Below are 24,182 nucleotides of genomic sequence, written 5' to 3'. Positions count from 1 at the left end.
TGTCATTGAGCTGATGGTACTGTGGGAGGATGTAAGACACATGCCCTGTGGTGGGCCTGCCTGAGCCGATGGTGTCTTGTGATAAAAGGCCGAAACACCCTGTGAAGTTAAAGCACACAACTGATGATGTGTCCTGCTGGTAAAGCTTCCAGGCTGCCTTTCCTCATAGTAGCCATCCCTCAAGACTTTCTCCATTAGAAGCAATGCAATATCAGGGATTGTAACAGCTAGTCCTTTTATTGAATCACAATATTCATTAAACCCAAAGCAACACATGAGACCCGGGTCCTGCAGCGGTGGAGAAATTGTTCTGGTGGCCTGCTGCAGATCTGGCAGTGGCAGAGAAAAAGTTCTGATGCCGACCACAGGTCCAGTGGCGGCGTGGCATGGCAGATGACCAGCGATATGATGGAGCTGCCAACTGTGGCTGAGCAGCTCAGGCTATGGTAGGTCGAATAGGTCCCCACAAAGAACAGACCTCTGGCGTGGGCATGGCAAGTCCAGACAGCCCACAGAACCTCTGGCTTGGGCAGAGCAGGTCCTTCCGGCATGCTGACCTCTGGCTCAGGCAGAGATGCGACTGGGCCTGAAAGCAGTGTAGAGGCCACAGGCGGTTGAGCAGGTGGCAGCATGGCAGCTGCAGGCATGAGCAGATGGCAGCGTGGCAGCCGTAGGTAGTTGGTGGTGTGGCAGCTGCAGGCGGTTGAGTAGGTGGTGGCATGGCAGCCGCAGGCGGTTGAACAGGTGGTGGCGTGCCAGCCACAGGCGGTTGAACAGCAACAAGCTGTGTGGTGGTCAGTTGGATCAGGTGGCAGGATGCTGGACAGACATGGCACACCCTCAGGGTTTAATCTAAAACCCTGGCTGCTAAGTTCAAAGGAAAACTTTTAGATATCGGTAAATACACAGAACACAACTACTGGTCTGATTTCCTCAGTTTTTGCACACCATGCCAAGTTTTGGGAATCATATTGTTGGCAAAATACTATTTTATGCTTGTCAAATAGTATTAAACAAACTAAATGGTCATAAACTGCAGTACAGAATTACTATGATCAATAAAATAAAGTTAAATCAATTATTACTGTTTATTTTCTTCTACTTTTTAAGTTTTCGTTTTTAAAATAAAGTGAAACTAAACTAGAAATGTGTGGTATGACGTTACTACGTCATAAAAAATCCTATGCTTTTAAAACAAAACGTTAATGTTAATTTTTCATTCATATAAATGTTTAGAATAATATGTTTTATCAGTGCGGCAAAGAAAATTAAAATAAATCCCAATCATTGATACGTCAGTGTAACACAGATTCCGAGTCAGTATTCCGTTTTTTAAGAAACAAAGCTTGAACTGGCAGGTAGCTGTAAAATCTGACTTCAGATCGGCACTTTTGGAAGCCACGTAACACGCAGCAAGCCTCGCGGTATTTACGCTACCCAGCATGCCCCGGTCTTCCTTTCTGCCTGAACCGACATGGTGGGTACATAGCTGTTCCTTCTGGGGGAAATATGTTATCTGTTGTATCTGTTTGCATCCTTTCATACATTTATATTTTTATACTGTAGAAAGTGCCAATTAAGTCTTTGAACTTTGTGTAGGGCCGTGATGTTAATATTGTGCTTTGATGCTGTGTTGTTTTTGCGAAAAACGTAGGTTATGTTGGTCGATGTGTAACCGGTGCTAACAGTGCTGTGGCTGCCTGTGGAGTGCTGAAGCTAAAGGCGATGAACATGCTTGTTTTAGAAGCTCGTTTTTGTTTTGTTTTTATTAAATTTTTGTGTTTTTCTTTTTAATTTTCCAGACGGTTGTATGTATTTTGTAAAGTAGAAGTACAATACTACCGGGGTACAAGTTTGTGTGCCCTGCTAGTTTACTGACTAGCATTAGGGAATGGGCCTGAGCGTGGGTCGGTATTAACCTTCCTTTTGGCCTCACATTAGTTGTGTTTCTGTCGTTTATTGAATGTATTCACAAACACGCAAGTTTTACCTACGTTTTCATTGATACGTTATCATCCTGAATCGGTCTTTAGTTCAGTGTGTATGACGTCCCTTAGGTGTTGGTGTTGGTGTAGCAGCATGGAGATTAGTTGAGCTCTGAAGTCATTCTCTGGCTTTTGGGGTTTATTTCTTGCTTTTTGCATTACAGCTCTAAAAAGAACTAAAGTGGTCTTTTGATTGTATTTTTGCTAGATTTAAAAATTATTTTGTGGGAAATTGACAAGGGTAGTTGCTAAAGCTAGGCTAAGCAACTCCCTGACACGGTTGGGAAAGGTAGAGCAGTGTTGTAAGTTTACATGCGGAGTAACATGTTTACAAGTTAATAGTCATGTTAGGTTAAAGTTGCTTGTGTTTATGCTTCTGTAACACACTGTTCCCTTTTCCACAGCCTAAGGGAAAGAAGGCTAAGGGGAAGAAGGTGGCACCAGCCCCTTCAGTGGCCAAGAAGCATGAGGCCAAGAAAGTAGTCAACCCCCTGTTCGAGAAGAGGCCCAAGAACTTTGGCATCGGTGAGTATCTGCAGGTGCCACTTTATTGGGGGCATAAGCTAGTGGTCATACAGGTGCAGATGATGTAAAAGAATATTTGCTATCTTAATACCACTGATGACAATATTCCCACCAAGATCGCTGATGCACATTATATTAACATTAAATTAAGAGAAAGTTTCTGTTTAATGGTAGATAATGATGAATTTGTTGTGCTTTACCACAGGCCAGGATATTCAGCCCAAGCGTGATTTGACACGCTTTGTGAAATGGCCTCGTTACGTCCGCCTGCAGAGGCAGCGCTCCATCCTCTACAAGCGTCTGAAGGTTCCCCCTGCGATCAACCAGTTCACCCAGGCTCTGGACCGCCAGACTGGTAAGTACAAGCAAGTGGTTTTCTTCTGTATGGCAGTATGTCAGAGTTGTCATGTGGGTTCTAAGAAGGACTGTTTCACTGTGCAAGTGATGTGAAAGAGTATTTGCTATCTGACCAGTTATGCGGACGATTTCCACCAAGATCACTGATGCATGTGTTTGTAATCATGGTAGCTTTGTAGTAAGCCAAACTTGTTGCCCAAATTTCAGTGTTTACATTTTTAATTTTAATTGGTTTCTTCCGCAGCCACTCAGCTGTTCAAGCTGGCTCACAAGTACAGGCCCGAGACCAAGCAGGAGAAGAAGCAGAGGCTGCTGGCTCGTGCTGAGCAGAAGGCTGCTGGAAAGGGAGATGCCCCAACAAAGAGGCCTCCCATTATCCGTGCAGGTGAGTTTGATTGAACAAAGTCCTGTCTTTGTTAAGCTCCACAGTTTAGTAAAAATGTATTAAAGTTTAAGACTTGTGCTGGCCTAGTTGGCAGCTCGGTCTTATGTATTTCAGGAGTGCTGCTGGAATTGTAGGTTTGCTCCTAAACAGTCTTAAACTGTGCATTAGAACCTATTTTGTGTTCTTGTTAGTTCAGCCTCATCTGACTTGGCCTCAATGCAGTGATGACCAGAATTTCTTCACCTGAAACTTGCTGTGATGGTTTTTGAGCTTTTTAACCCTGAGCATTGGCCAAAAAATAATGAAAAGTTTTTCTGGATTAAGTTGGTGGATCAAACATTTTAATTTCTGCCTTTTGGTTTTCGCTCTCTGCAGGTGTGAACACCGTCACCTCTCTGGTGGAGAGCAAGAAGGCCCAGCTGGTCGTCATTGCCCATGATGTGGATCCTATTGAGGTGAGATTGGTGTAATATGTGAATGCATGTTGGGTTCAGTTTAGTGTAAAAAGTGGTCTCTGGCAATGATGTCTGAATTTCTTCACCTGAATCCTCTGTGTGGATCAAAACATACGAGCTTTTTAACCCTGAGCACAGACCACAAATGAAAAACAAGTTATCATTTATTAATTTTTGTAAAAGGCAATATGGTTGCCACACTCCATGGATAAACTCAAAATTTTTTGCTTCCTGAAATGTTAATACTTCCTGTGGCTCCCCTGAATTTCTAGCTCGTGGTCTTCCTGCCTGCTCTGTGCCGCAAGATGGGTGTCCCTTACTGCATCGTGAAGGGGAAGGCTAGACTGGGCAGACTGGTGCACAGAAAGACATGCACTTCATTTGCCTTCACACAGATTAACCCGTGAGTATGAACATACACTGAACTGTGCCCAAGTGTGACAGTGAAGTTTGGCAAATGATTTTTAGTACGTGTTCAATAACTGGCTGGAGAAAAGATTCGATACTTCCTCTGGAGTGAGATCTTAGTTCACATCTTCAAATTTGCTTGGATTATTTTCTACAGCAGTTGACTTTTTAATCAGGGACCACAATATGTATAAATTTGAAGTGACTTTTCAGACAGGAAAATTTAGTCATCTGAATACAAGTGTCGGTACTGCATTGACCATCTTTTCTCTCTTTTTTTTTTCTTTTTCCCCCTACTCCTAGTGAGGACAAAGGTGCACTTGCTAAGCTCGTGGAAGCCATCAAGACCAACTACAATGACAGATACGAGGAGGTGAATAGCCATTACTCAGTTAGCAGTGTTTACATTTCACAAATCCTAAAACAAATTGTACAAATTTTAACTGTTCGCAATCTCATTTTCCAGATCCGCCGTCACTGGGGAGGTAACATCATGGGTCCCAAATCCACAGCCCGCATCACTAAGCTGGAGAAGGCAAAGGCCAAGGAACTTGCAACCAAGCTTGGTTAAATTGTTTGGAATAAAAAAATGTATGCCCTAAAAGAAGAAGACTTCTGTTGTTTAATTTTCAAACTAAAATGATAGAAATGTTAGAATCAGATTGCAGGTGTCAACACAGTGACAGCAGGAAACGTAAACATGGGAGCATTTTAAATTCTGATTGTTATAATAAGGGTGGAACTGACATTTTTAGGTTTCCCATGCCGAATCCTGAAGTGTCACAGTTTAAATCAAGATGATAATCTTGGGCATTATCTGACAAATTGCTTGAAATCGGGATAGTTTTTTTTCTTTAATAACTGAGAAACCACAACTTGAAAGGTGAAAAATATCATGAACTCTGCCTTTCAATTCCTGTAAGTGAAGACGTATTGATGGTCTAAGTTTCTGTAACTGGAGTTACTGAATCTGATCGCACTGAAATTACTTATATTTAGTATCATCCAGCAGTAAAGTTAACCTGTTTAAAAAAAACAAAAAAAAAAACAGAAAAACTGGCTTAAATTTAACATAAGATGCTTTGTCAAAACCACATAATTTACAGGACACGAGGCGCTTTTTTTTTTTTCCCCAACGGTTATTATTGGCACATAGTACATACAACAAGGTAAATGACAGAATCCCCGATCTTGAGTACTTTATTTACACATGAAGCTATTTACATAATATATGTACCAGGCTGGAGCTACAAGTTAAGCACAAACCCATCATTCAAGTACCAAGTAAAATAATTTTATTGCTTTAAATCCTCTTGATGAACTTTGCATACCACATGTAGGAAGTAGCTGCACACAAACCATACCTAGAAGAAAAAAGTAATTCTGCATTTTATCAAATGCACCTTGACACATGAGTGTAACAGATGTACAGCAGTCCAAAACAAAACACTCACCATGTTATTATGTACTGCATGTGTTCATTCCTCAGTGTGACCCTGGTCTGTCCACCTATTGGCCCACCAGGAATAGTGCTACCTGCGTGAGACACAAAACTTTTAATTACTTTCAAATTGAAGTGTTTCTGTTGATGTGAGTGAGATAAACAGCATACATGGAGGATTGCAGAGGTTTAATCTTAATGTAAAGTCACTGCGTCAAAGAGCACTAAACATACCAAAGTCGGCATCAATGAAGATGGGTGCGGCTCCAGTGACTTGTGCCATCGCTTCCAGGTCACGGTAATGCCAGCGGTTTCTCTCCACGTCATTGTTTGGTACAAAGGGTTTACGATTCTCTGTCAGTCTGACCACTCCCACCAACTCCACCTCATCCTCCACCTGCATAAAGGCAGCATTTCAGTGATTCAAGTGTTTACAACAACACAAAGGTGGTGTTAGTAGTTTAGCGAACAGTCAAGCGGTGTAAGTCAGTTCTGTAGGAGTAACATGACAATAAATGGGTCTTCGAGGCACTTTCACAGGCATATTTAAACTATTCAATTACTAAAGGGAGTTGGGGCCTAATTGAAGATGAATTCTCAGTGCATAAAGAGGTTTTCAAAACTGGAAACACCCCAGGCCTATACCAGGACGTGGGATTTGTCTTGACCAGGTAACTTCAGGGATGGTTCGCTTCTTACCAAGGTGGATCAACATAGTAACTTGTGCTCCAAAATAGGTTATCTGTGAACAAAGTAAGCCATACTTGTTCATTATTTTTCTTTGTGCTGTTTAACATGTTTAACATTAACACGCTAACTGGGGCCTGCAAAGTCTGGCATGTAGCTACTGGGTTTTTTGCAATTTCTCTAAGCATTGCACAGTCTGGCCTTGAGGTGTTTTGCCAGGACTTCCACTCCTGGGAAGACTGGAAACTCTTCAGTGTTTTCCATTTGTAAATAATCTTTCTCAACGTACAATGATGGATTTCAAATTGTTTGGAAATGGTCCTTTAACCCTTCCCAGATAGGCAAGGGATCATTGCTGTTATCTCTTTGGTATTCTGTTAACACACACATAAATGCTCCAGACCAGCGAACTACCAAAACCTCTACTTTTACTGAGGTGCTCATACTTGCTTATGATCAATGAATCAAGTGCACTTATTTATCAGGGTGTAGATCATTTTTACACATGCTGCTTCTGCATTTTGGCTTAGTTTTTGTTCAGTAAATAATTACATGGTGTGATGTGTCATGTTGTTGTTCATCTGAAGTTGTATTTAGCCGTTAAGACTTGCTGTCAACAAGATGACTTTTTATTATGTCGTGGTATGTAAAACCTAAGAACTGAACTGTAGTCTTAGTTCTAACATAGCTTGTGACAAACCTATTAGACTTATAAGTTAGTCTTATTAGTCTTGAAGAATAAGTTAGTCTTTGTGCAATTAACAAATCTCAAAGACTTAACACTCCAGCCTGGTGTAAAACCTCTGTGTTTACCCAGCATCTGATGTCTTCCCCTCACCTGTCCCTTCATCCTGGTCTCTGGTCTTATTTTCTGCCTTGGCACGAATCCTCTGTTCACCAGGATTGTGATGCTTCAGTGACACAGACGGTATAAATCAGTGTTGAGAGCAGCGATGTATCAATCAATGTACAGATATTGCTATGGTGAGATGTTTTATCTGGCTCCTTACCCGAGGTCGGTACAGTGGAATGGGGTGATGACATTAGCGCCGGTCTCTGCACTTGAAGAGAGCCTTCCTGCTTCTCTGGCCTCTCTCTCTGGGTCGACTGGTGAGCGGGGCATAATGTATAGCTCTTGGGAGTGATCGTAACGTCCACGTACCTTGACTCTTCTGTACTCGAGGTTATTAACCTCATAAGGACTAGAATGCAAGGCGGGAAAATGGTATGTAAATCTGTGCCTTAATGATTCACATATGTAAAAAACGCAGCTTATTCAACTTCTGCACATTAAGATATTACATGAAGTGTTAAAGAGCACCTGTTATACTTTTTCATATTTTCTGTCATAGATACAGGACCTAGCCACTCTCTGCCACTTACTCAAGAGGAAGAGGAATGGGTTCTGCCGTAGTGAGTCGGGTCAGGTCATCAATCAGCTTCAATTTCCACTGACGCCTTTTCACCTACAGATGAAGGCAATGAAGACACTGGAGTACACCCAACAACAACCAGAAAGACGTAACTGCATTGTGTGTATTTAAAAAAGCAATAACAATCAACAAATAAGTGGTACCTGCCATGTGCCGAGGCCAAAGGTGGTGGCAGGGATGAGCAGCAGGAACCATTTAAGAAAAGAGTCTTTCTCTGCAGCTGTGGCTGCTGTGGAGCTGGACTGTCGTCCAAAGCCAAGGAACCTGCCTGGATATGTAAAGAATAATAGTGAAAGGTGGATTCCTTGGAGAATCGAACAGCATATTGACATAACAGTTACAAATAATATAATGGAATAACGTATATATGCTACCCAAAAAAATTATACACAAAGATTATTTCAGCAGCCATGCAGACAGACATTAATGTAAACCGAACAGGTTTTGTTGATTTTCTTATATTATTACGTAGTAATTACTTTTTTACCTAATTTCACCATTAAAGACAAAATACCATATAACAGATACAAAACAGATTTATTTTCTAGTCTTTTTTTTTTAAGTGGAAAAAATATGTAACAGTGACTTTATTCGCTAATTATCTAAAGGTGGTGTAATTGTTGACAAGTTTAGTTTGTACCGTCTACACGTTTGAAGGCTCCTGGCAAGAAGAAAGACCTCTTGGTGTAAAATGCATGATTCTGAAATACAAATGTATAAAATAAACTCAGCATTTTTGCAAGTCGTTCACTCGGCGATGAAAATGACTTTGACGTTTTTTTTTTTTGTTTGAGACGAAAAACTGCGAAAACTAACGCACCTGTGCTTTTAGTGTCGGCAGCAGCCTCCGGGAGTAAGTCAGCAGAGATGTCAGAGAGACCATTCTGAATCAAAACAACGTGGAAATGGATGAAAATGGACGAGACAACCGGCTACATTACAACTACATAACTGACAAGTTTCTGCTTGGAGGGGGACCACTTCTGGTGTTACTACTTCCGGATTGGGGACGCCCCGCCCCTTTAAATTTTTACACACGTGCGTATGTGAACGTGCTGATGTTTTTATCGGTAAATATCGTGTGTGTGTTTTATCCGGATTAAAGGTGGGAGCCCGTTTCACTTGTCGACATGGATCTCGCCTCAAAGGATTCGTACATTCAGAAACTTGCAAGTAAAGTGTTTTCTCAACGAGACCAGGAGTCCAGGAAGAGACCGTTCGGTAATGTTAGCTAAATGCTTGGGTTTGTTTACATGGTAAAATTGAAGCTGTAGTGCAGACTTTAACATTTAGGTGTTATTTATTGTGGAAAAACTACGTAAAACTCAGCAAGTGTCATCAAACCTTGTGCCACGGTTTCACGTTTTACCTACTTTGTACCACAGGAGGCGCTACAGTGTTTAATCTGATGGCTTTATGCGCCCCTTGTTCATTAAAGTTACCAAACTGATAGCATGTCAGAAAAATAATCTGCTATTTCTCTTAAAATACTTTTTTTGTCCCCAAAACTGATTTAAAAAATGAGTTTTTTGTCATTTATTTATCTAAATTTCTAAAGGTATCAATTTTCTCCTTTTCACTGATTTCATTTATGTGGGAAGTTGTAGATAACAAGATTAATTTATAACTCGGTGGGAACTAATATTGTAAATGACCTTTTTATGTCTTTTAAAGTTGGCTCCATAGGTTTTTGGACAATGCTACTTTTTTGTTGTTTTTGTAGTTTTTCCTCTGTACACTGTTGACTTTAAATCAATCAGGCAAGTGCAGAGGCTCAACTTTTATTCAAGGGCTTTAACAAAAGTAATGCAGTAACTATTTAGGTGCCACAGAAGTTTTACACAAATCCCCCTTTTAAATGCTCAAAGTAAATAGACACATAAACTTAATTTAAAATATAAATAAAGTCTTAAATACTTCTGCAGTCTTCCTAAGCAGTAGATTTCTTAAGTCTACAACCTAGTGTTGAGTTTCCTCCCTTGAGATGCTCTGACAGGCTGTGCACCCAACTTAAAGACTTGGTTATATTCCATTGCAGACGCAGACAACTGAGATTCAACAGTAGTTCCCATTACACTTCTTTAATGTCCTCTTCAAGTCCATCAGCTGGGGCTAATGCATGGTTGTTGTCTAGGACTCAGATTTAAAATTATAGAGAAAAATCTATGCAATAAAAGTGACAATATGGCAAAATGGCTTAAAAATGTCTCATTGTACAAGTATGTGCACACTAGACCTCCAGGTGGACTACTTTTAAACCAAAGAGCTCATAACTTGTAGACATACATCCTTTGATCACATTATGCCAGGACAGGTTTTTTTCATATTAAGAAGTCATGAGATAAACTGACTGGCAGGTGTTTTACTGCTAATAGGATTGCTTTTATAAGAGAAGAGTCACCCACCAAATCAGCTGTGACTGGGTTTTTTTTTCTCATGAAAAATGAGGAAACAAGCTGATCATGAGTTTACCAACAGAAAATTTCAAATCCTCTTTTCTCCAGTTAGCTGACGTTATCTGAACATGTTGCAGGCCCTAGGCTAGTAACTGTAATAGCAATGTTGTAGAACTGCAGTGACACATTATATACATGCAATCGTCAATATGTGCATTGTGTTTGTGTGTGTACAGTTCATTTCAAAGCTAAAAGTGACACTGGTCCTCCAAAGAAGAAGAAAAAATGCAAAAAGAAAGATGAGGCCACAGATGGCAAGACTCCCAAACCCCAACAGAAGCCTTCACCCTCTCCAGCAGCACAGAAAATCAAAGCTGCCGTGAAACCAAACGGGTCCAACACTGAGGCCGCAAATGGAGCTGCACACCAGAAGCATCAAGGTATACCAAGCCTACGCTGGTCCTGTGTGGAGGTTTTTCTCTTTACATAACTGGGTCTCATTTAATGCTTATTTTCTTTTTCTTTAAGGAGGAAGTGTAGACTCCAGCTTCACTACAGTCGATGTATTACGCAAAAGGCTCCATGAAAAGATTGAAGAGTCCAGAGGACAGGTATGCAGTTTTCAGAGATGGCACAGTATGAAAGACAGAGACTGTAGGGGGGGAGGGGTACTGAGGATCATCTAAAACAGGAAGTGATGTCACCGCTGGGTGCCCTAGAATTATTGTTGAAGCTTAACCATGTTAACCTGTCTTTTATCAGGGAACTCCAAAGGATGCATTATCAGAAGCTGTCCAGGCGAAGCGAGCAAAGCGAAAGCTGGAGCGGGAGCGCAAGAAGAGGAAAAGAAAAGAATTTCTGATGAAGAAACTGGCTGAAAAAAGTGGGAAAGAACAGCCGTTAGAGGTAAAACAGGAAGAGGAGCACGTCCCTGCCTCGAGCAAAAGAAATGAGACTGCTCTGGTCTTCAACAAGGTTGAGACGGTGGACGAGGGTTATATAGACAAGAAACAAAAAAAGAAGATCAAGAAACAGGGGATAAAAGGCCAGATAACTCCTCTGACGGGGAAGAACTACAAGCAGCTGCTCAGCCGCGTGGAGGCTCGCAAAGCCAAGCTGGAACAGCTGAGAGAGAAAGACGAGGAGAAGGCCTGCGAGATGGAAAAGAAGATCATGTGGACCAACATGCTCTACAAGGCAGAGGGCATCAAAATCAAGGACAACGAGGAGATGCTGCGCGAGTCGCTGAAGAAGAAGGAGAAGAGGCGCACTCAGAAAAAGAAGAAATGGGAGCAGCGGAGCGAGCACGTCCTAGAAAAGATGCAGCAGCGGCAGGACAAGAGGCAAAAGAACCTGCGGAAACGCAAGCAAGTCAGGGCAGAGAAGAAGAAGGACAGGGCGCGGAAGAAGGGCCGGGTGCTGCCTGAGGACTTGAAAAAAGCCACAGTTTAGTCGAAGGAAAGACAACTTGCATCTTGTTTCAGTTTCTGTATGGCACTGTGATATTCACATGATAATAAATGTTCTCCTTGTGCAGATATTGCCTGACCCTAATGCCCAGGAGAAATACCTTGTTTCATGGTCAATAAAATGGTATTATGAACATGATAATGAATATAATTCAAATTAACAGGCTCTGTGTGTGTGTTTGTGTGTGTGCCTGTTGACCAAAAAGACGCTGGTTAGCAAAACATTTGCATAGCACAAATACAGCCAAGTAAGCCTGGTTTTCTCTCAGGCCAAACGCCAATGAGCGCCAACTCATTAAATATATTTTTTAATTTTATCGATGTAATTTTTTTAATTTGAACTATAAAAAGATTAATGACTGTGGTTTAACTTTTTTTCGGACTACTTTGTCACTGGCAGTGATAAAAGTCAGTCCTGAGGCTGCTGGAGGATTACCTGAGTCCTCTCCGGAAAAAAAAAAAAAAAAAAGCAACTGCAGGAAATGAAACGTTCAGGAATATTTCTCCTAAATTCACGGCTACTTTTTAAAACAGTATTTAAAAAAATAAAAACTAGCATATGGTTAGTTGATGACATATACGTCAACAGAGCTGAACCGCGGCTTGAGTTTTGGGCCCGTGTTTGTTGTCCGTGACGTTTCTAATTGTAATATCTCGCCACGCCCACACAGGAAGTAGATATCAAAACACAAGGAGGCTGAAGGGGAGTTGCTGGGGCCTTCGTTATCAACTCGCACTGGTCCCAAACAACAGCAACCCTGGACTTTCAGGTGAACAGAAACGTCTACAGATATTTTTTTTCCTTCTGCAGGGACTCAGTGACAACATTAAATGTCGTCTGCTCCTGTGAGGCTGTGATCATTTATTAATGGGAATAATCAGGAACATTGCAGCAAGTTTGGTCCTACTTCGGCAGAGTTCAGTTAAAAACAATCATAAGGTAGGCACAGCTCCGTTAAACTGAAGACAGAGGTCTCCAGCATGACCGCGTATTTTAAAGCTTGTTTTGTTGCTTCAGGTCATAATGTCCAGGCGACTTCACGCACGCAGGACAGACGGGGTGGATAAGAATGTCTGGTGAGTAAATACACTGAAATGTCCGTGTTTTTGGGGGGATGATTACTCAACCAAAGGTAAAGTATCATATGTGTAATATTTTAACTATAACAGCAAAGTAATATTTCACAACAGAGTCTGCAGTTGCTGAGCACGTTTAAAGTTGCATTCAGGTACCTGCTCATTGGGCGATTTATGGTTAAAAGAAGAAGAAGAACAGAAACAGAAAGAGAAATGTTTTTGTCAGCATATTTCACTGAACTGAATTAAGCTGACCTGCTTTCTGCCTTCTCCTAAACAAATTGTTTAACTGAAAAAAGAAGAAAAATAAAAATAAAACTCTACCAGTTTGTTGCTTATGACCTGCCTCCTACCTCCACCAATCGGATGTATCACCTACATCTGATTGGTTGAGAGCAAGGTCGCACAGTTTGGAGCTGAGCCACTTTCTTTTTTTTTTTTTTTAAAGTGTCACAAACTAATAAAAATGTGCTTCATAGTGGAATCCATATATGTCATTATAGACAGCAGAAAAAGTCAGGTGTTTTATTTAATTAAGGTTTTGCATATTTTTAATTATTGAAATATTGCCACATTTAGCCCACCAGAGCTGTTCACCCAGCCCCTAGAATATGACTGAATACAGGAATAGCCTAATAAGTAGTATCTCTCATTTAACATTTCTTGTAGTGTTTCATGTGCACGTTTTATGTCACCAAGCTATAAAACCATTTCTATGACCACCAAACACAGCTAAAACGACAAACAATTAAAGAGCGGGTAAACAAATTCAGTGAAAAGATGCAAACACAAATTGCAGATTCCCAGACTCCACAATGTACAAGTACATTGCATGTGTAGGCGATGATTATCTTGAAATCTTCACAAATATGAAACCTAAAATAGTGTATCACAATCGCCCTTTAGTGGCTTGCTCCAGTTCAAGTAATGCAAGTATTAACAGTGACAAGGGATAAGGAATAACGTAAATTTAGAAATAGATAATTAGCATAATTAAATAATATATTACCTATGATACTATTTTTATTTTATTTTATGAGAGCTACTCACAGTGTCTCCTGAGAAAAATTCTGGCCCTTGGATAAATGTAGTTGTCCCCAGCCCTAGGCTTAATGGTTGAGCTAGTAAATTACAGTTTGCTCAGATGGGCCCCGAGTGATCAGATGTGTGACTTCATGAAGGACTGCACTGCATTTTTAACCCTTGGTCTCCGTCTCAAATACTGAGACACTTCCACATTTTGATTGCGTCTTGTTTACAAAGGTCAGCATTGAACACTTTCATAGTTTAGTGTTTAACTTTTACCCAAGTCTGTCATCGTGGGTCAAGTGCAAATGTGTCTGTCACAAGCCAAGCAGATTTCTGCAGAATATAATGGCAACTATCACAAAAAGAATGTGCATTAAATACTTATGTATGATACACGTTTTAATAGGACTTATTAAAAAAAATGTCAGATCCCTGTCATTTTTAAGGAGTCATTTTTTGATTCACAAGTCTAGAAAACTAATTAAACTTGGTCCTTCAAATATTTTAGGGTAAAGATGCTACCACTCTAAAATATAGATTCTCAGAAGTGTAACTCAAGCTAAAATAGAATGATGGATGCTTGAAATCAACAATCTTCTTAACTGAGATGAATTGAAATGGAACAAACCCTCTGATTGTTTCATTCTTACTGACACATCTCGTAACATCATTGCTTTGTCTCACTCACCTCACGCCCACAGGGTTGAGTTCACACAGCTCGCAGCAGATTACAAAGCAGTGAACCTCGGCCAGGGATTTCCCGACTTCTCCCCTCCGCAGTTTATCCAGGAGGCCTTCTGCAAGGCCATCAACGGAGGACCTCAAATGCACCAGTACACCCGAGCTTTTGTAAGCACAAAGGCATCCCAAAGGGGGACCCGATTTCAGTCATTTTTCTGAGGGATTAAAAGGACAGATGAAATTGAAATAGTTGCAGAGCAAATATTGAATGGCTTTTTTATTATATTCTTTCCTCAGGGTCACCCCCCTCTTGTTAAAAGTTTGGCTAAATTCTTTAGTAGGATTGTTGTACAGAACATCGACCCTCTCGAAGATATCCTGGTGACCGTTGGTGCTTATCAGGCCCTCTTCTGCGCTTTCCAGGGTCTGATTGATGAAGGGGATGAGGTACAGAAATCAACAAAGTGATAAGTAGTGCTGTCAAAAAACAAGAAACTAGTGATCAACGTTCAAGTGAAAATATAAAGAACTGAGAGTTGGGTTTTTTCTCTCTCTTAAAAAAGTAATTTACGTTTCAGGTCATCATTATCGAACCGTTCTTTGACTGCTACCAGCCCATGGTGGTGATGGCTGGAGGAAAGGCAGTTTATGTTCCTCTGAGACCAGTGAGTGGTTCATGTTTCTAAAAAATAGAATAGAAACTGATAATTTCACATTTTCTTTTCAATTTAGGATCCTCAATGTATGGATCCTGTACATATTTCTTCTCTTTTGTGTTTTCCCATTTGCAACAGAGAGAGGGCAGTGCTATCCTATCAAGTGGAGACTGGGTTCTTTCTGCTGACGAGCTGGCCAGTAAAATTACTCCTCGCACTAAAGCCATTGTTATCAACACTCCCAACAACCCATTAGGCAAGGTAAGATTAATTATGCCCTCACGAGGCCGTTACCGTGCACATAAGTCTGATTTGGGTTGTGGAATTTTCAACTAATGGGATTTTATTTTCTTGCCATTTTCTATGTTTTCATTTAATATATCGACTTTACTCTCGGATACAAACATGCATCCGTGTGTGTTACAGGTTTACAAGATAGAAGAGCTCCAAATGATTGCCGATCTGTGTATTAAGCACAATCTGCTGTGCTTCAGTGACGAGGTGTATGAATGGCTCACGTATGATGGAGCCAAGCACATAAAGATAGGTGGGATAGCAGATTACACACAAACTAGCTAGCGACAGTGCCGACGTGTCATCTAATGTTTGTTTTTCCTATTCTTTGGCAGCCAGCCTTCCTGGCATGTGGGAAAGAACTGTAACTGTCGGCAGTGCTGGAAAGACATTTAGTGCTACTGGCTGGAAGGTAACACACAGTCTGTAGGGTCATTGTCTTTGCAACACGTTGTTAGTGTGATCTGATTTGTTTTTTTACTCATATTTTTCAGGTTGGCTGGGCCATCGGCTCTGGAAATATCATCAAATACATGAAAACCATCCATCAGAACTCTGTTTATCACTGCGCAACAGCCGCTCAAGTAAATGCATACTTTCTAAATTAATATTAGTACTACTTTAGTAGGGCTGTGAAATTATAGCTATTTGAGCAGATCAATTTTGTTTTGTTTCTTTCTTCTTGTGCTTTATCTAATCAGAATTGCTTGATCAGGTTAAATTTTAAAACTCTCTCCATCCTTCTTCCTTACCACCAGGAGGCAGTCGCTCATGGATTTGAACGGGAATATGAGCTGTTTGGGACTCCTGAGAGCTACTTCCAGCAGCTTCCCACGATGCTGCACCACAAAAGAAAGAAGCTGGCCTCGTGTCTGGAGAGCGTGGGGCTGCAGCCTATCATGCCAGAGGGAGGCTACTTCATGGTCACAGACATCTCCTCAGTCAGTGAGTGATGAACAGTCATCTTTGTTTTATACATCTTTCATCATCTGAAATCAGTATTTACCTTTTTGTCTTTTTTCCTCAAACAGAGGTGGACCTGAATGACCTGAGCACAAAGGATGAATTGTATGACTTCAGATTTGTTAAATGGCTCATTAAAGAAAAGGTAAAAATGTAAGGTTTTATTGACGTTTGTTTGGAGTAAATGTGGGGATATAAAATGATTGATCTGGGCACATGTTGTAAGGTCATCCTTAAGATGATCAAGGGTGGAGGGTGGATAGAGAAGATGGAGCGAAGATCGAGGTAAAAAAAAAAAAAATCCTGAAAGGTGAAAAACAGTACTGAAGATTCAAACTCTCAAATGTAAACCTACACCACATTAATGAGACATAACCAATCAAGTCCTTCTGCTTAGACCAGCGATTAAAGTGCGTGGTACATATCTGAAGGGTGGGTAACAGAGACATAAAGAGTTGCATACTTTTTGATGAATGCTCCCTGAGCTTGGCGAATTCTAGAAAACTGTTGGGGATAGATGCCCCCATGTAAGGAAACTGATGATGAACAGGACAAACTTTCAGCATCGATTGGAGACAATTGATGCTAAGTGGTCAAAATCTGATCCATTGCCACAGATTTTGAGTTTTCTTTGTTGTTTTTTCCTGCCTTTTCTATCTGCAGGGTTTAGCAACAATCCCCGTCTCTGCGTTCTACAGTCCAGAGCACAGCAAGGAGTTTGACAAGTACATCCGATTCTGTTTTGTTAAGGTAAACCTGACCTTTCTTACTGAAGTGGTACATCTCAAGAAACAACTTCCTGTTTGTCAGTCTTTCTGTCTCTGCTTTCTCCTCACAGGAGGACTCCACGCTGGATGCTGCAGAGGCCATCTTGAGAAAGTGGAGTCAGAAAGAGTAAACTTACCACTGATGTGAGGCTTTATCCGTCCACCCAGATTCTTCCAGTCTGCTTAAACTCAGGTGTTGACCTGATCCAGTTAAAGGTGCACGGACAGAGCATCCACTTGCACTTGAGCAATCACTGAGGAAGTATTTTTCAGTAAATATTTTTAAGTTAACAATATACCTCTACATCACAGTTTACCTCCAGGGATATTTGCCCTTACTTTGAAGTAATGAAATCACTGAATAAAAGCATCCATTAAACTGGTAAAATAATTGCTCTGTGCTCAGTAACCTCATCAACACTTATGTTGCACTCCTGCCAGATAAAGGAATTTTTTTAGAGAGAATTTTTATTTTGTAGTCATTTCTAGATGGATGTGAGTATTGCTGAACCAGGCTTAATGTATTAGTCACAAATAATCAGCCTAATTTAATCATCAGTGATGAGAAGAGTCAATGTATTCCTGATCACTTTATGATTGCTAATATTAATTGTTCTCACATGAGCCATTGGCTGAGGAAGACTGGGAACATGAGCCACCCATTCACTCTGTAACAGCCACTCTCCCACCACAAGTGGGCACCAAAGCTGGTACTTCCACTTGCTTCATTTGGCAGTGCTTTATACTGGATGAATAAAACCATCCATTTTCTGTCTCTGGCTGGAATTAAACCAACAACTGTTGGTAAGGATTTATACAATGAAATACATTCACTAATAGAAGGTCTCATTTTTTGCATTAAGAATTGAGGCGTATGAGTGTTGCACTAAAAATGGGAATTCTGTTTTCTGCGAGTAGATTTTTCTATTGATTGGATGTAACTGCCATCATTTTAAAGGCTGTTATTCATTTTACATCAAAGGACTTTGGTGTGAAAATCCGACATTAGCACAAGAAACAAGAAGTGCTAGATAAGGGTAGAAAGAGTTGTATGTGTGCTTTCAGATGATGATGATGATAATACCACTACTATTACTACTAATAATAATAATGATGTCAGGAGGGGTAGCACATAGAGCAGTATTAATTCAAAATAATAATGGTGGCATACTGTGACACGGCTATTAATTTGTCAGTTCATTAAAAATGTATTTCAAAGATATCAGTGTCTCACTTCTTGTTTTGTGGTTAAGGGTGCCTCCTGAATGTAAAGCCATAAAACCAGTTATCTACCCATTTTTGAACTTTATATTAATATCAGCATAAAGCACTTACAATTTTATAATATACATGTTTTTGCACTGTAAAGTGTTTGTCATCTTCAATAAGGTTTGTATGCACTGTGTTACCTTTGGTATTTATGCTGATTTTGTGCCTAAAGACACATTCTTAAATTGTTTCTTCAAAGACACGGCATCATGCTGGACTTTGCACATGCCACAGTAATTTGGGCTGCACCTTGCCGTTACAGAAATAAGTGTTTTTAATACCGTGGCTTCTATTTATTACAAGCAAGTTTACACACATGTATAAATGAAGAAAATAGCATCTGAGCTATGGTTGTTTCCAACAAACAGTGACAAACCAGATGACTTGGCATCAAAATCAATACGGATCTCCTCTGGGATTATTGGTATGTTGTATCTGTTTCGGAACGCTCTGTACCTGCAAAATTAACTAACGTTGTTGAACAGCTGACTTATAAAGGGGGAAAAGTACTTGTTTATGGAAAGTGGAGAGGTTAATTGGGAATTTCTGAATAATGTAGCTCCAAATGAAGATATGAGATTTCTGAGATGCTTTTTGATCCAGTTTATATTTAATAGCAGTTTTAATAACAGCTTATTTAAATAGCTAGAATCAGTCAAATTTAAGACACCATTAGTTGCTAAGAATTACAAATTTATGGATGTAAATTTTTACTTTTTTACCCCCACGGGAAATGATCTAATATTTTATCATTTTAAATGTTTTATATATTTTTAAAATATATATTATTTGTACAGAGAGTGGTGTTTTATAATAATTTATATAAGGTCAAAATTAAGGCGGTTGTAGGCAGTGACTGTAGCATGAGAAGCACAACTGGATCGTCACGTGGTTAACTTCCCGGAAGTGCTTTGCGGGCAACGCAGAACATGACCTGGAAGTAAAGACTGTTCACGTGTTGGTACATCGACGCTTGAATATGTCTTCTAGCTTTGCAGTGAAGCGACCCAATCTTGGGTCTTCTCAGGTATTGTTACTGTTTGACACTTAAAACAAACAAAACCACTGATGCGTGTCTTTATTTACACCCCTTTTCTGTCCTTTGTTCGTGTTTGCAGCCAGTCGAGAAGGTGGACTGGAAGAAAAGGAAAGCGGAAAGTGAGTAAACAGCTAACTAGCTGCATGTAGCTAACAGGTTTTTAGCCACATATTTTTCTTACATAGTCGAAAAGAAACTCATCTGCCGTGACATTGTTTCACAATGCCGTGACCCGGATTCGAACCGGGGTTGCTGCATTTTTTTAGCTGCATCCCTGCCAATACTATACGGCTGTTTTGGACATTAAAACAGAAAAAGAAAGAAAGAAAAAACTTTATTTTTGTGAGAATTAATGTGCATATCCATTTTAAGGTTTGTCATGTATTGACAACATGCTTAATGTAGATTTCTTTATTGATAAAAAAAAAGCACATAACAATGTAAGTCTGCTCAGCAGTCGAAAACCGGAAGAGGGAGTTTATTAAAACACAATATAAAATGTAGCATGTTCGTCTTAACTATTAATCAAAATACTTTGTTTTACAATATACAATTATAGTGGAAACATATATTCTGTATTTATATATACATTATGGACAAAACTGTTGGGCCATTTATTCAGCACCATTGCCAAAAGTGTAAATAACCAACCCGTTTTTGCAAACATTTGTGAAAGAACAGGATGTTTTAAAGACTTCCTAGATCTCTTCCCTCCTAGAGGGTCAGCTGTGAGTGGTGTTATTGCAAAGTGGGAGCATTTAGGAACCACAGCAACTCACTTTTAAAGCTACAGAGTGGGGTCACCAGGTGCTGAGGTGCATACTGTGTAAAACAACACCACTGACCAAGTAACTGTAAAGTTTCAAACCATTAACATCAGCGTAAGCACTGTGCTGGGAGCTTCCATGACCAAGTAGGTCATGTAAATGTAACCTATAGGTGGCCCAGTACTTCTGTCCAGATAATTAAGATTTAGGTATTCACAGTGATTATTTAGAAATGAGCTCTTTTTTTTTTTGTAAATGTCAATGATTCTTCCTGAATACCAGTAAAGGAGGCTAAGAAGCAAAGGAAAGAGGCCAAGCTGATCAGTCGACTAGAAAAACAGAAACAGCAAGAGGCTGCTGAGAAAGCAGAAACTGAACTGAGCCAGAGCAAAAAAGGTAACAACATTATACTGTTGATTTTTCCTATGTAATAGGTGATGAGTGCTATAATTACTAATCTGTTTTTCTCTCAGGTCGGGCTTACACGGTGAGTCTGGCTCTGCCGGGGTCTATCCTGGATAATGCTCAGTCTCCTGAACTTCGCACGTACCTGGCCGGACAGATCGCCCGCGCCTGCGTTGTTTTCTCTGTTGATGAGATCGTAGTGTTTGATGAACGAGGGGAAGATGTCAAGTACGTTTTCATAGAGTGCCCACTTGCAGATTAAATATGCCTTGACCCACATGACAGCTAATGGAAAGGAGTTTGCTTTTTGTTTGTGTTTCACAGGAGTGTGGAGGGCGAGTTTAGCGGTGTTGGGAAGAGGGGACACGGTTGCATTCAACTTGCCAGAATACTTCAGTATCTAGAATGTCCACAGTAAGTTTGGAGAAAATCAGATCACCATTATTGATTTGATCAGTACATTTTATCTCTTTTGATAGTCCAGCTTTTCTTCTCCATCAGATATCTGCGCAAGGCCTTCTTCCCAAAGCATCAAGATTTACAGTACGCAGGTAACTTAGTAACAAATGGAAGAAAAACAACAACCTGATAAACAGCTGTTCTTGTGATGAGTCTGAAATTAAATACGGTGTGAAATATTTCATGATTTTCATGATCATCAATCAGGAATCTTTTTCTCCCTCTCTCTCTGGTAGGTTTGCTTAACCCTCTAGACAGTCCTCACCACATGAGGATAGACGAGGAATCTGACTACAGGGAAGGCGTCGTGGTCGACAGGCCTACCAAACACAATAAAGGGTCGTTTGTCGACTGTGGAATGAGAAAGGTGAGCTATTCTGCACTGGGAGCACAGCTGTTGTTAGTGTACTCTTTATTTATTGGTAATTATCTAAGAATATAAACTGAACGATGTTCACTTTCCTGGTCCCACAGGAAGTTCAGATTGATAAGCAGCTGCAGCCTGGACTACGAGTCACAGTACGGCTCAGCAAGACACAAAATCCAGGTACTTTTCTTCACCAGAATCTCAAGGTTCTTTTTTATTTTTTTTTTAGCACATCAGTTAAGTTTGGGTCCATCTATCTGTGAAACTGTCTGCAGAAGGCAAAGCATATAAAGGTGTTGTCGTGGCTCCTCACGTGCCCAGGACTGAAGGTGGTTATTATTGGGGCTACAGTGTTCGTCTGGCATCTTGTCTCAGTAGGTTTCCCATTTAACTCTCAACATTGTGCTTTGCATTCATTTGCAGTCTGTGTCAACGACTACTGCCAACCACTGCTTTATCCACACTCTTGTCTATTTCCCGTTCCTGCAGGTGCAGTTTTTACTGAAAGCCCCTTTAAAGGAGGATATGATTTGACTATTGGTACATCAGAAAGAGGCAGCAATGCGGACCAGGCATCACTGACGCCATTCAAGTAAGTTGCTTGAAGCGGCCTTTAACCGTTAGCGTGCAAACTTAACATTCAGAATATGTTAAATTTGGTAAGCATTAGGGCGGTAGAACAAGTGTCTCTGAATACATCCTCTCGGAGGTTGTTTTATTTATTTATTTTTTAACTGTGCAGACATCTCTTGGTCGTTTTTGGAGGTCTTCAGGGATTGGAGGCCAGTTTAGATGCCGACCAAAAGCTGGATGTAACTGACCCCAGTGTTTTATTTGACCTTTACCTCAACACTTGCCCCGGTCAGGGCAGCAGGACCATTCGTACCGAGGTGAGACCAGTTATTCAAAATTTGTTTGAAAAGCATTTTTCAAATTATAAACCATAATAAACACTTTTGCAGCTTGACTGTGTTTTTATTTGTTTCCTTCTTCCTGTCACCAGGAGGCCATCTTAATTTCCATGGCGGCCCTGCGGCCGAAGATCACAGCTGCCGTTTCCAGCAGTAGTGCTTCATTAGAGAGTTGAGGATACAATAACACAAAAATGTTTTAATGTCCAGATCTGGAGCATTTAGCATTGCCTTCTGTAAGAATATTTCACCCAATTTTTGCATTGAATGCAGTCAGCAATAGATCTGCTAATGTTGTCTGATGTTTATTATCCCCGTTGCTTCAAGAAATTGCACATATTGAACCATAAATACTATTCAGATGCATGAACTGGTGTGTTTTGTGTCAGCAGTACAAATCTATTTCATGAAAAACAGTGCAGAGACCATCATGGACAAACAAATGGGAACAAACTGTTTATTAACAGATTTTGAACTTTCAACTGTATTTTCATAGATTTTAAAGGGTTTCCTAATGATATAGACCTCCAACATTGCAATTCACACTACTCCTAAATAATTAAGTAACAGACAACCAATAGTTATTAAACCATAGTGAAAAACCTCTCTATATAGAATTTTGTATTTATTTACAGTGGGTCCACTGGGGGAGATTTTTTTTAGGCAGTGAACTAGCAGGCCCATTTCTGTAATTTACCACATTTATGTGCTGACAGATTTGTGGTTTTTACTACAGAAAAATTTGTTTTTATTGTGTAGTAAAGAAAATGACATTTTCTTTTTAAACTTGCACAAATTTCAATATTAAATGGGATTAAATGTGTCTTTAAAACATGTTGTTTAAACATCTTTCGCTGGTTCGACATACTTGATATCAAAGCAGGCTATATACACCCAACAATGTAAACTGAGCGTGATGTTCCTGTAGTAAAATATTTCTACTTACAAGTTTATTATAACAGTTTTAAAAATGGGACCTGAATGAAACTGAAAGTTGACTTTATCTGGTCCAGGCCAAAGATCGAAAAACGTATCCATACCACGACTGCGATGCATACTGTGGATGAATTGAACTAAAGCTGCATGTAGCGTGACATTGAGTTAAAAAGGTTTAAATGCCACACAATTAGTGGGTCCACTGGGGGTGGACACAATTCCGGGGGCAGGGTTAGTTCAGTAGGTAGAGTGGTCACCCCATGATTGAAAGTTGGAGGTTCGAATCCACTGAACGGCTATCCTGAGGTACTCCTGAGCAAGGTACAAATGACTATAACGGACCTCCATCGCCTCCAAAAGAACAGTGTTATGGATAGGCGTAGCTTTGGGTCACGTGGTGTCTGTAATAGTGATTGCTATATCACCTGTTCACAGCCCGAGGGAAATTTTGTGAATGAGTGGGTGATGGGGGAAGTCGACTTTTGCTGACCGCTCAAGCTTGGAATGTTTTTGATCACTGTTTTTCTACGGATTTTAAGGATTTGATAACAAATAAAGGAGTTTTAACTTGGAACTTTGACTAACGTTTTAAACAGCGGGCGCGTCAACATTATTCCCCTATTCAGCTGCTCGGCGACTCAAAGGCTTGAAAGTCGCCAACATTTGTCAGCAAAAAGTGCGACGGCAATGGACCGTCCCGCAATCAGCGCTGAATAAACGCCGATGCGAGCCCACACACCGCCGCCACTACACCCGTAAAAGCGGCTAGACCGACAGATAAGGAGAAGACGACGGTGGTATGTAAACTGTGTTTTTGTGCTGCGTATTGTTTGTTTGTGCTGCGTATTGTTTGTTTGAACGCAGTTTGGATTCTGACCATACGAAGATGTTTTTGTGACACGCCCACCGCTACGTTTGCTGTTGGATTTGGTGTGTGTGAGTTGTGGCTCTGCAGGCGTTCAACTGAGTTTGAAGGAATTGCTGTTGCCTTTGTTTTGGATTTTGGCATGCTGCTTATGTT

The 24,182-nt window shown here is 40.4% G+C and overlaps 5 protein-coding genes and 4 non-coding genes across 9 annotated transcripts; 8 read left to right on the top strand and 1 right to left on the bottom strand.

Moving 5' to 3' along the window:
• Nucleotides 1-1,371: 1,371 nt before the first annotated feature.
• rpl7a (ribosomal protein L7a) lies at nucleotides 1,372-4,725 on the top strand. The gene is made up of 8 exons (XM_086301192.1): nucleotides 1,372-1,477; nucleotides 2,390-2,510; nucleotides 2,716-2,865; nucleotides 3,112-3,252; nucleotides 3,628-3,707; nucleotides 3,980-4,110; nucleotides 4,419-4,488; nucleotides 4,582-4,725. The coding sequence occupies exons 1-8, from the start codon at nucleotides 1,475-1,477 to the stop codon at nucleotides 4,684-4,686; spliced, it is 801 nt and encodes a 266-aa protein (XP_086157318.1). The 5' UTR covers nucleotides 1,372-1,474; the 3' UTR covers nucleotides 4,687-4,725.
• LOC147326175 (small nucleolar RNA SNORD24) lies at nucleotides 2,565-2,638 on the top strand. Its single transcript, XR_015130655.1, has one exon. It is a non-coding gene; the product is annotated as a small nucleolar RNA SNORD24 (small nucleolar RNA).
• Nucleotides 2,947-3,018, top strand: LOC147326174 (small nucleolar RNA SNORD24). The gene has a single exon (XR_015130656.1). It is a non-coding gene; the product is annotated as a small nucleolar RNA SNORD24 (small nucleolar RNA).
• LOC147326173 (small nucleolar RNA SNORD36) lies at nucleotides 3,469-3,541 on the top strand. Its single transcript, XR_015130647.1, has one exon. It is a non-coding gene; the product is annotated as a small nucleolar RNA SNORD36 (small nucleolar RNA).
• On the top strand, nucleotides 3,768-3,844 carry LOC147326172 (small nucleolar RNA SNORD36). The gene has a single exon (XR_015130639.1). It is a non-coding gene; the product is annotated as a small nucleolar RNA SNORD36 (small nucleolar RNA).
• Nucleotides 4,726-5,231: 506 nt separating the features above from the next.
• surf1 (SURF1 cytochrome c oxidase assembly factor) lies at nucleotides 5,232-8,676 on the bottom strand. The gene is made up of 9 exons (XM_086301190.1): nucleotides 8,497-8,676; nucleotides 8,317-8,377; nucleotides 7,820-7,944; nucleotides 7,627-7,709; nucleotides 7,254-7,445; nucleotides 7,082-7,154; nucleotides 5,791-5,953; nucleotides 5,570-5,651; nucleotides 5,232-5,479 (listed from the first exon to the last, which is right to left on the bottom strand). Exons 1-9 carry the CDS (start codon nucleotides 8,557-8,559, stop codon nucleotides 5,419-5,421), a joined length of 903 nt encoding a protein of 300 aa, XP_086157316.1. The 5' UTR covers nucleotides 8,560-8,676; the 3' UTR covers nucleotides 5,232-5,418.
• surf6 (surfeit 6) lies at nucleotides 8,664-11,706 on the top strand. The gene is made up of 4 exons (XM_086301189.1): nucleotides 8,664-8,897; nucleotides 10,309-10,512; nucleotides 10,601-10,683; nucleotides 10,835-11,706. The coding sequence occupies exons 1-4, from the start codon at nucleotides 8,807-8,809 to the stop codon at nucleotides 11,522-11,524; spliced, it is 1,068 nt and encodes a 355-aa protein (XP_086157315.1). The 5' UTR covers nucleotides 8,664-8,806; the 3' UTR covers nucleotides 11,525-11,706.
• A 494-nt stretch (nucleotides 11,707-12,200) lies between these two features.
• Nucleotides 12,201-18,228, top strand: kyat1 (kynurenine aminotransferase 1). Its single transcript, XM_086301188.1, has 13 exons — nucleotides 12,201-12,481; nucleotides 12,560-12,618; nucleotides 14,349-14,496; nucleotides 14,626-14,775; nucleotides 14,907-14,993; nucleotides 15,123-15,245; nucleotides 15,411-15,531; nucleotides 15,614-15,690; nucleotides 15,773-15,862; nucleotides 16,037-16,223; nucleotides 16,310-16,386; nucleotides 16,905-16,991; nucleotides 17,080-18,228. The coding sequence occupies exons 1-13, from the start codon at nucleotides 12,410-12,412 to the stop codon at nucleotides 17,137-17,139; spliced, it is 1,338 nt and encodes a 445-aa protein (XP_086157314.1). The 5' UTR covers nucleotides 12,201-12,409; the 3' UTR covers nucleotides 17,140-18,228.
• Nucleotides 18,229-19,188: 960 nt separating this feature from the next.
• On the top strand, nucleotides 19,189-23,398 carry spout1 (SPOUT domain containing methyltransferase 1). The gene is made up of 12 exons (XM_086301186.1): nucleotides 19,189-19,304; nucleotides 19,396-19,435; nucleotides 20,366-20,479; nucleotides 20,557-20,716; nucleotides 20,813-20,902; nucleotides 20,990-21,039; nucleotides 21,184-21,314; nucleotides 21,422-21,494; nucleotides 21,590-21,688; nucleotides 21,804-21,906; nucleotides 22,057-22,204; nucleotides 22,318-23,398. The coding sequence occupies exons 1-12, from the start codon at nucleotides 19,257-19,259 to the stop codon at nucleotides 22,399-22,401; spliced, it is 1,140 nt and encodes a 379-aa protein (XP_086157312.1). The 5' UTR covers nucleotides 19,189-19,256; the 3' UTR covers nucleotides 22,402-23,398.
• Nucleotides 23,399-24,182: the final 784 nt, after the last annotated feature.

Source organism: Aulonocara sp. 'chitande type north' Nkhata Bay, linkage group LG7 (assembly GCF_057382095.1).
Source record: "Aulonocara sp. 'chitande type north' Nkhata Bay isolate Kocher_YH1m ecotype deep benthic linkage group LG7, A_spYH_male_GT1.1, whole genome shotgun sequence".
Lineage (NCBI taxonomy): Eukaryota > Metazoa > Chordata > Actinopteri > Cichliformes > Cichlidae > Aulonocara > Aulonocara sp. 'chitande type north' Nkhata Bay.
This window is presented reverse-complemented; position numbering and strand designations above follow the sequence as displayed.

Excerpts from the sequence above, each read along its gene's own strand:
- rpl7a (XM_086301192.1), top strand. Across the intron at positions 3,708-3,979 it reads ATGATGTGGATCCTATTGAG|CTCGTGGTCTTCCTGCCTGC; the intron begins GTGAGATTGGTG and ends CTGAATTTCTAG. Across the intron at positions 4,111-4,418 it reads GCCTTCACACAGATTAACCC|TGAGGACAAAGGTGCACTTG; the intron begins GTGAGTATGAAC and ends CCCTACTCCTAG.
- surf1 (XM_086301190.1), bottom strand. The coding sequence starts at position 8,559 with ATGGTCTCTCTGACATCTCTGCTGACTTACTCCCGGAGGCTGCTGCCG. Across the intron at positions 7,710-7,819 it reads TTGGCCTCGGCACATGGCAG|GTGAAAAGGCGTCAGTGGAA; the intron begins GTACCACTTATT and ends CTTCATCTGTAG. Across the intron at positions 5,652-5,790 it reads CTTCATTGATGCCGACTTTG|GTAGCACTATTCCTGGTGGG; the intron begins GTATGTTTAGTG and ends TGTCTCACGCAG.
- surf6 (XM_086301189.1), top strand. The coding sequence starts at position 8,807 with ATGGATCTCGCCTCAAAGGATTCGTACATTCAGAAACTTGCAAGTAAA. Across the intron at positions 8,898-10,308 it reads GTCCAGGAAGAGACCGTTCG|TTCATTTCAAAGCTAAAAGT; the intron begins GTAATGTTAGCT and ends GTGTGTGTACAG. Across the intron at positions 10,684-10,834 it reads TTGAAGAGTCCAGAGGACAG|GGAACTCCAAAGGATGCATT; the intron begins GTATGCAGTTTT and ends GTCTTTTATCAG.
- kyat1 (XM_086301188.1), top strand. The coding sequence starts at position 12,410 with ATGGGAATAATCAGGAACATTGCAGCAAGTTTGGTCCTACTTCGGCAG. Across the intron at positions 15,863-16,036 it reads ACTGCGCAACAGCCGCTCAA|GAGGCAGTCGCTCATGGATT; the intron begins GTAAATGCATAC and ends CCTTACCACCAG. Across the intron at positions 16,992-17,079 it reads TCCGATTCTGTTTTGTTAAG|GAGGACTCCACGCTGGATGC; the intron begins GTAAACCTGACC and ends TTCTCCTCACAG.
- spout1 (XM_086301186.1), top strand. The coding sequence starts at position 19,257 with ATGTCTTCTAGCTTTGCAGTGAAGCGACCCAATCTTGGGTCTTCTCAG. Across the intron at positions 19,305-19,395 it reads CCAATCTTGGGTCTTCTCAG|CCAGTCGAGAAGGTGGACTG; the intron begins GTATTGTTACTG and ends TCGTGTTTGCAG. Across the intron at positions 20,903-20,989 it reads CAGTATCTAGAATGTCCACA|ATATCTGCGCAAGGCCTTCT; the intron begins GTAAGTTTGGAG and ends CTTCTCCATCAG.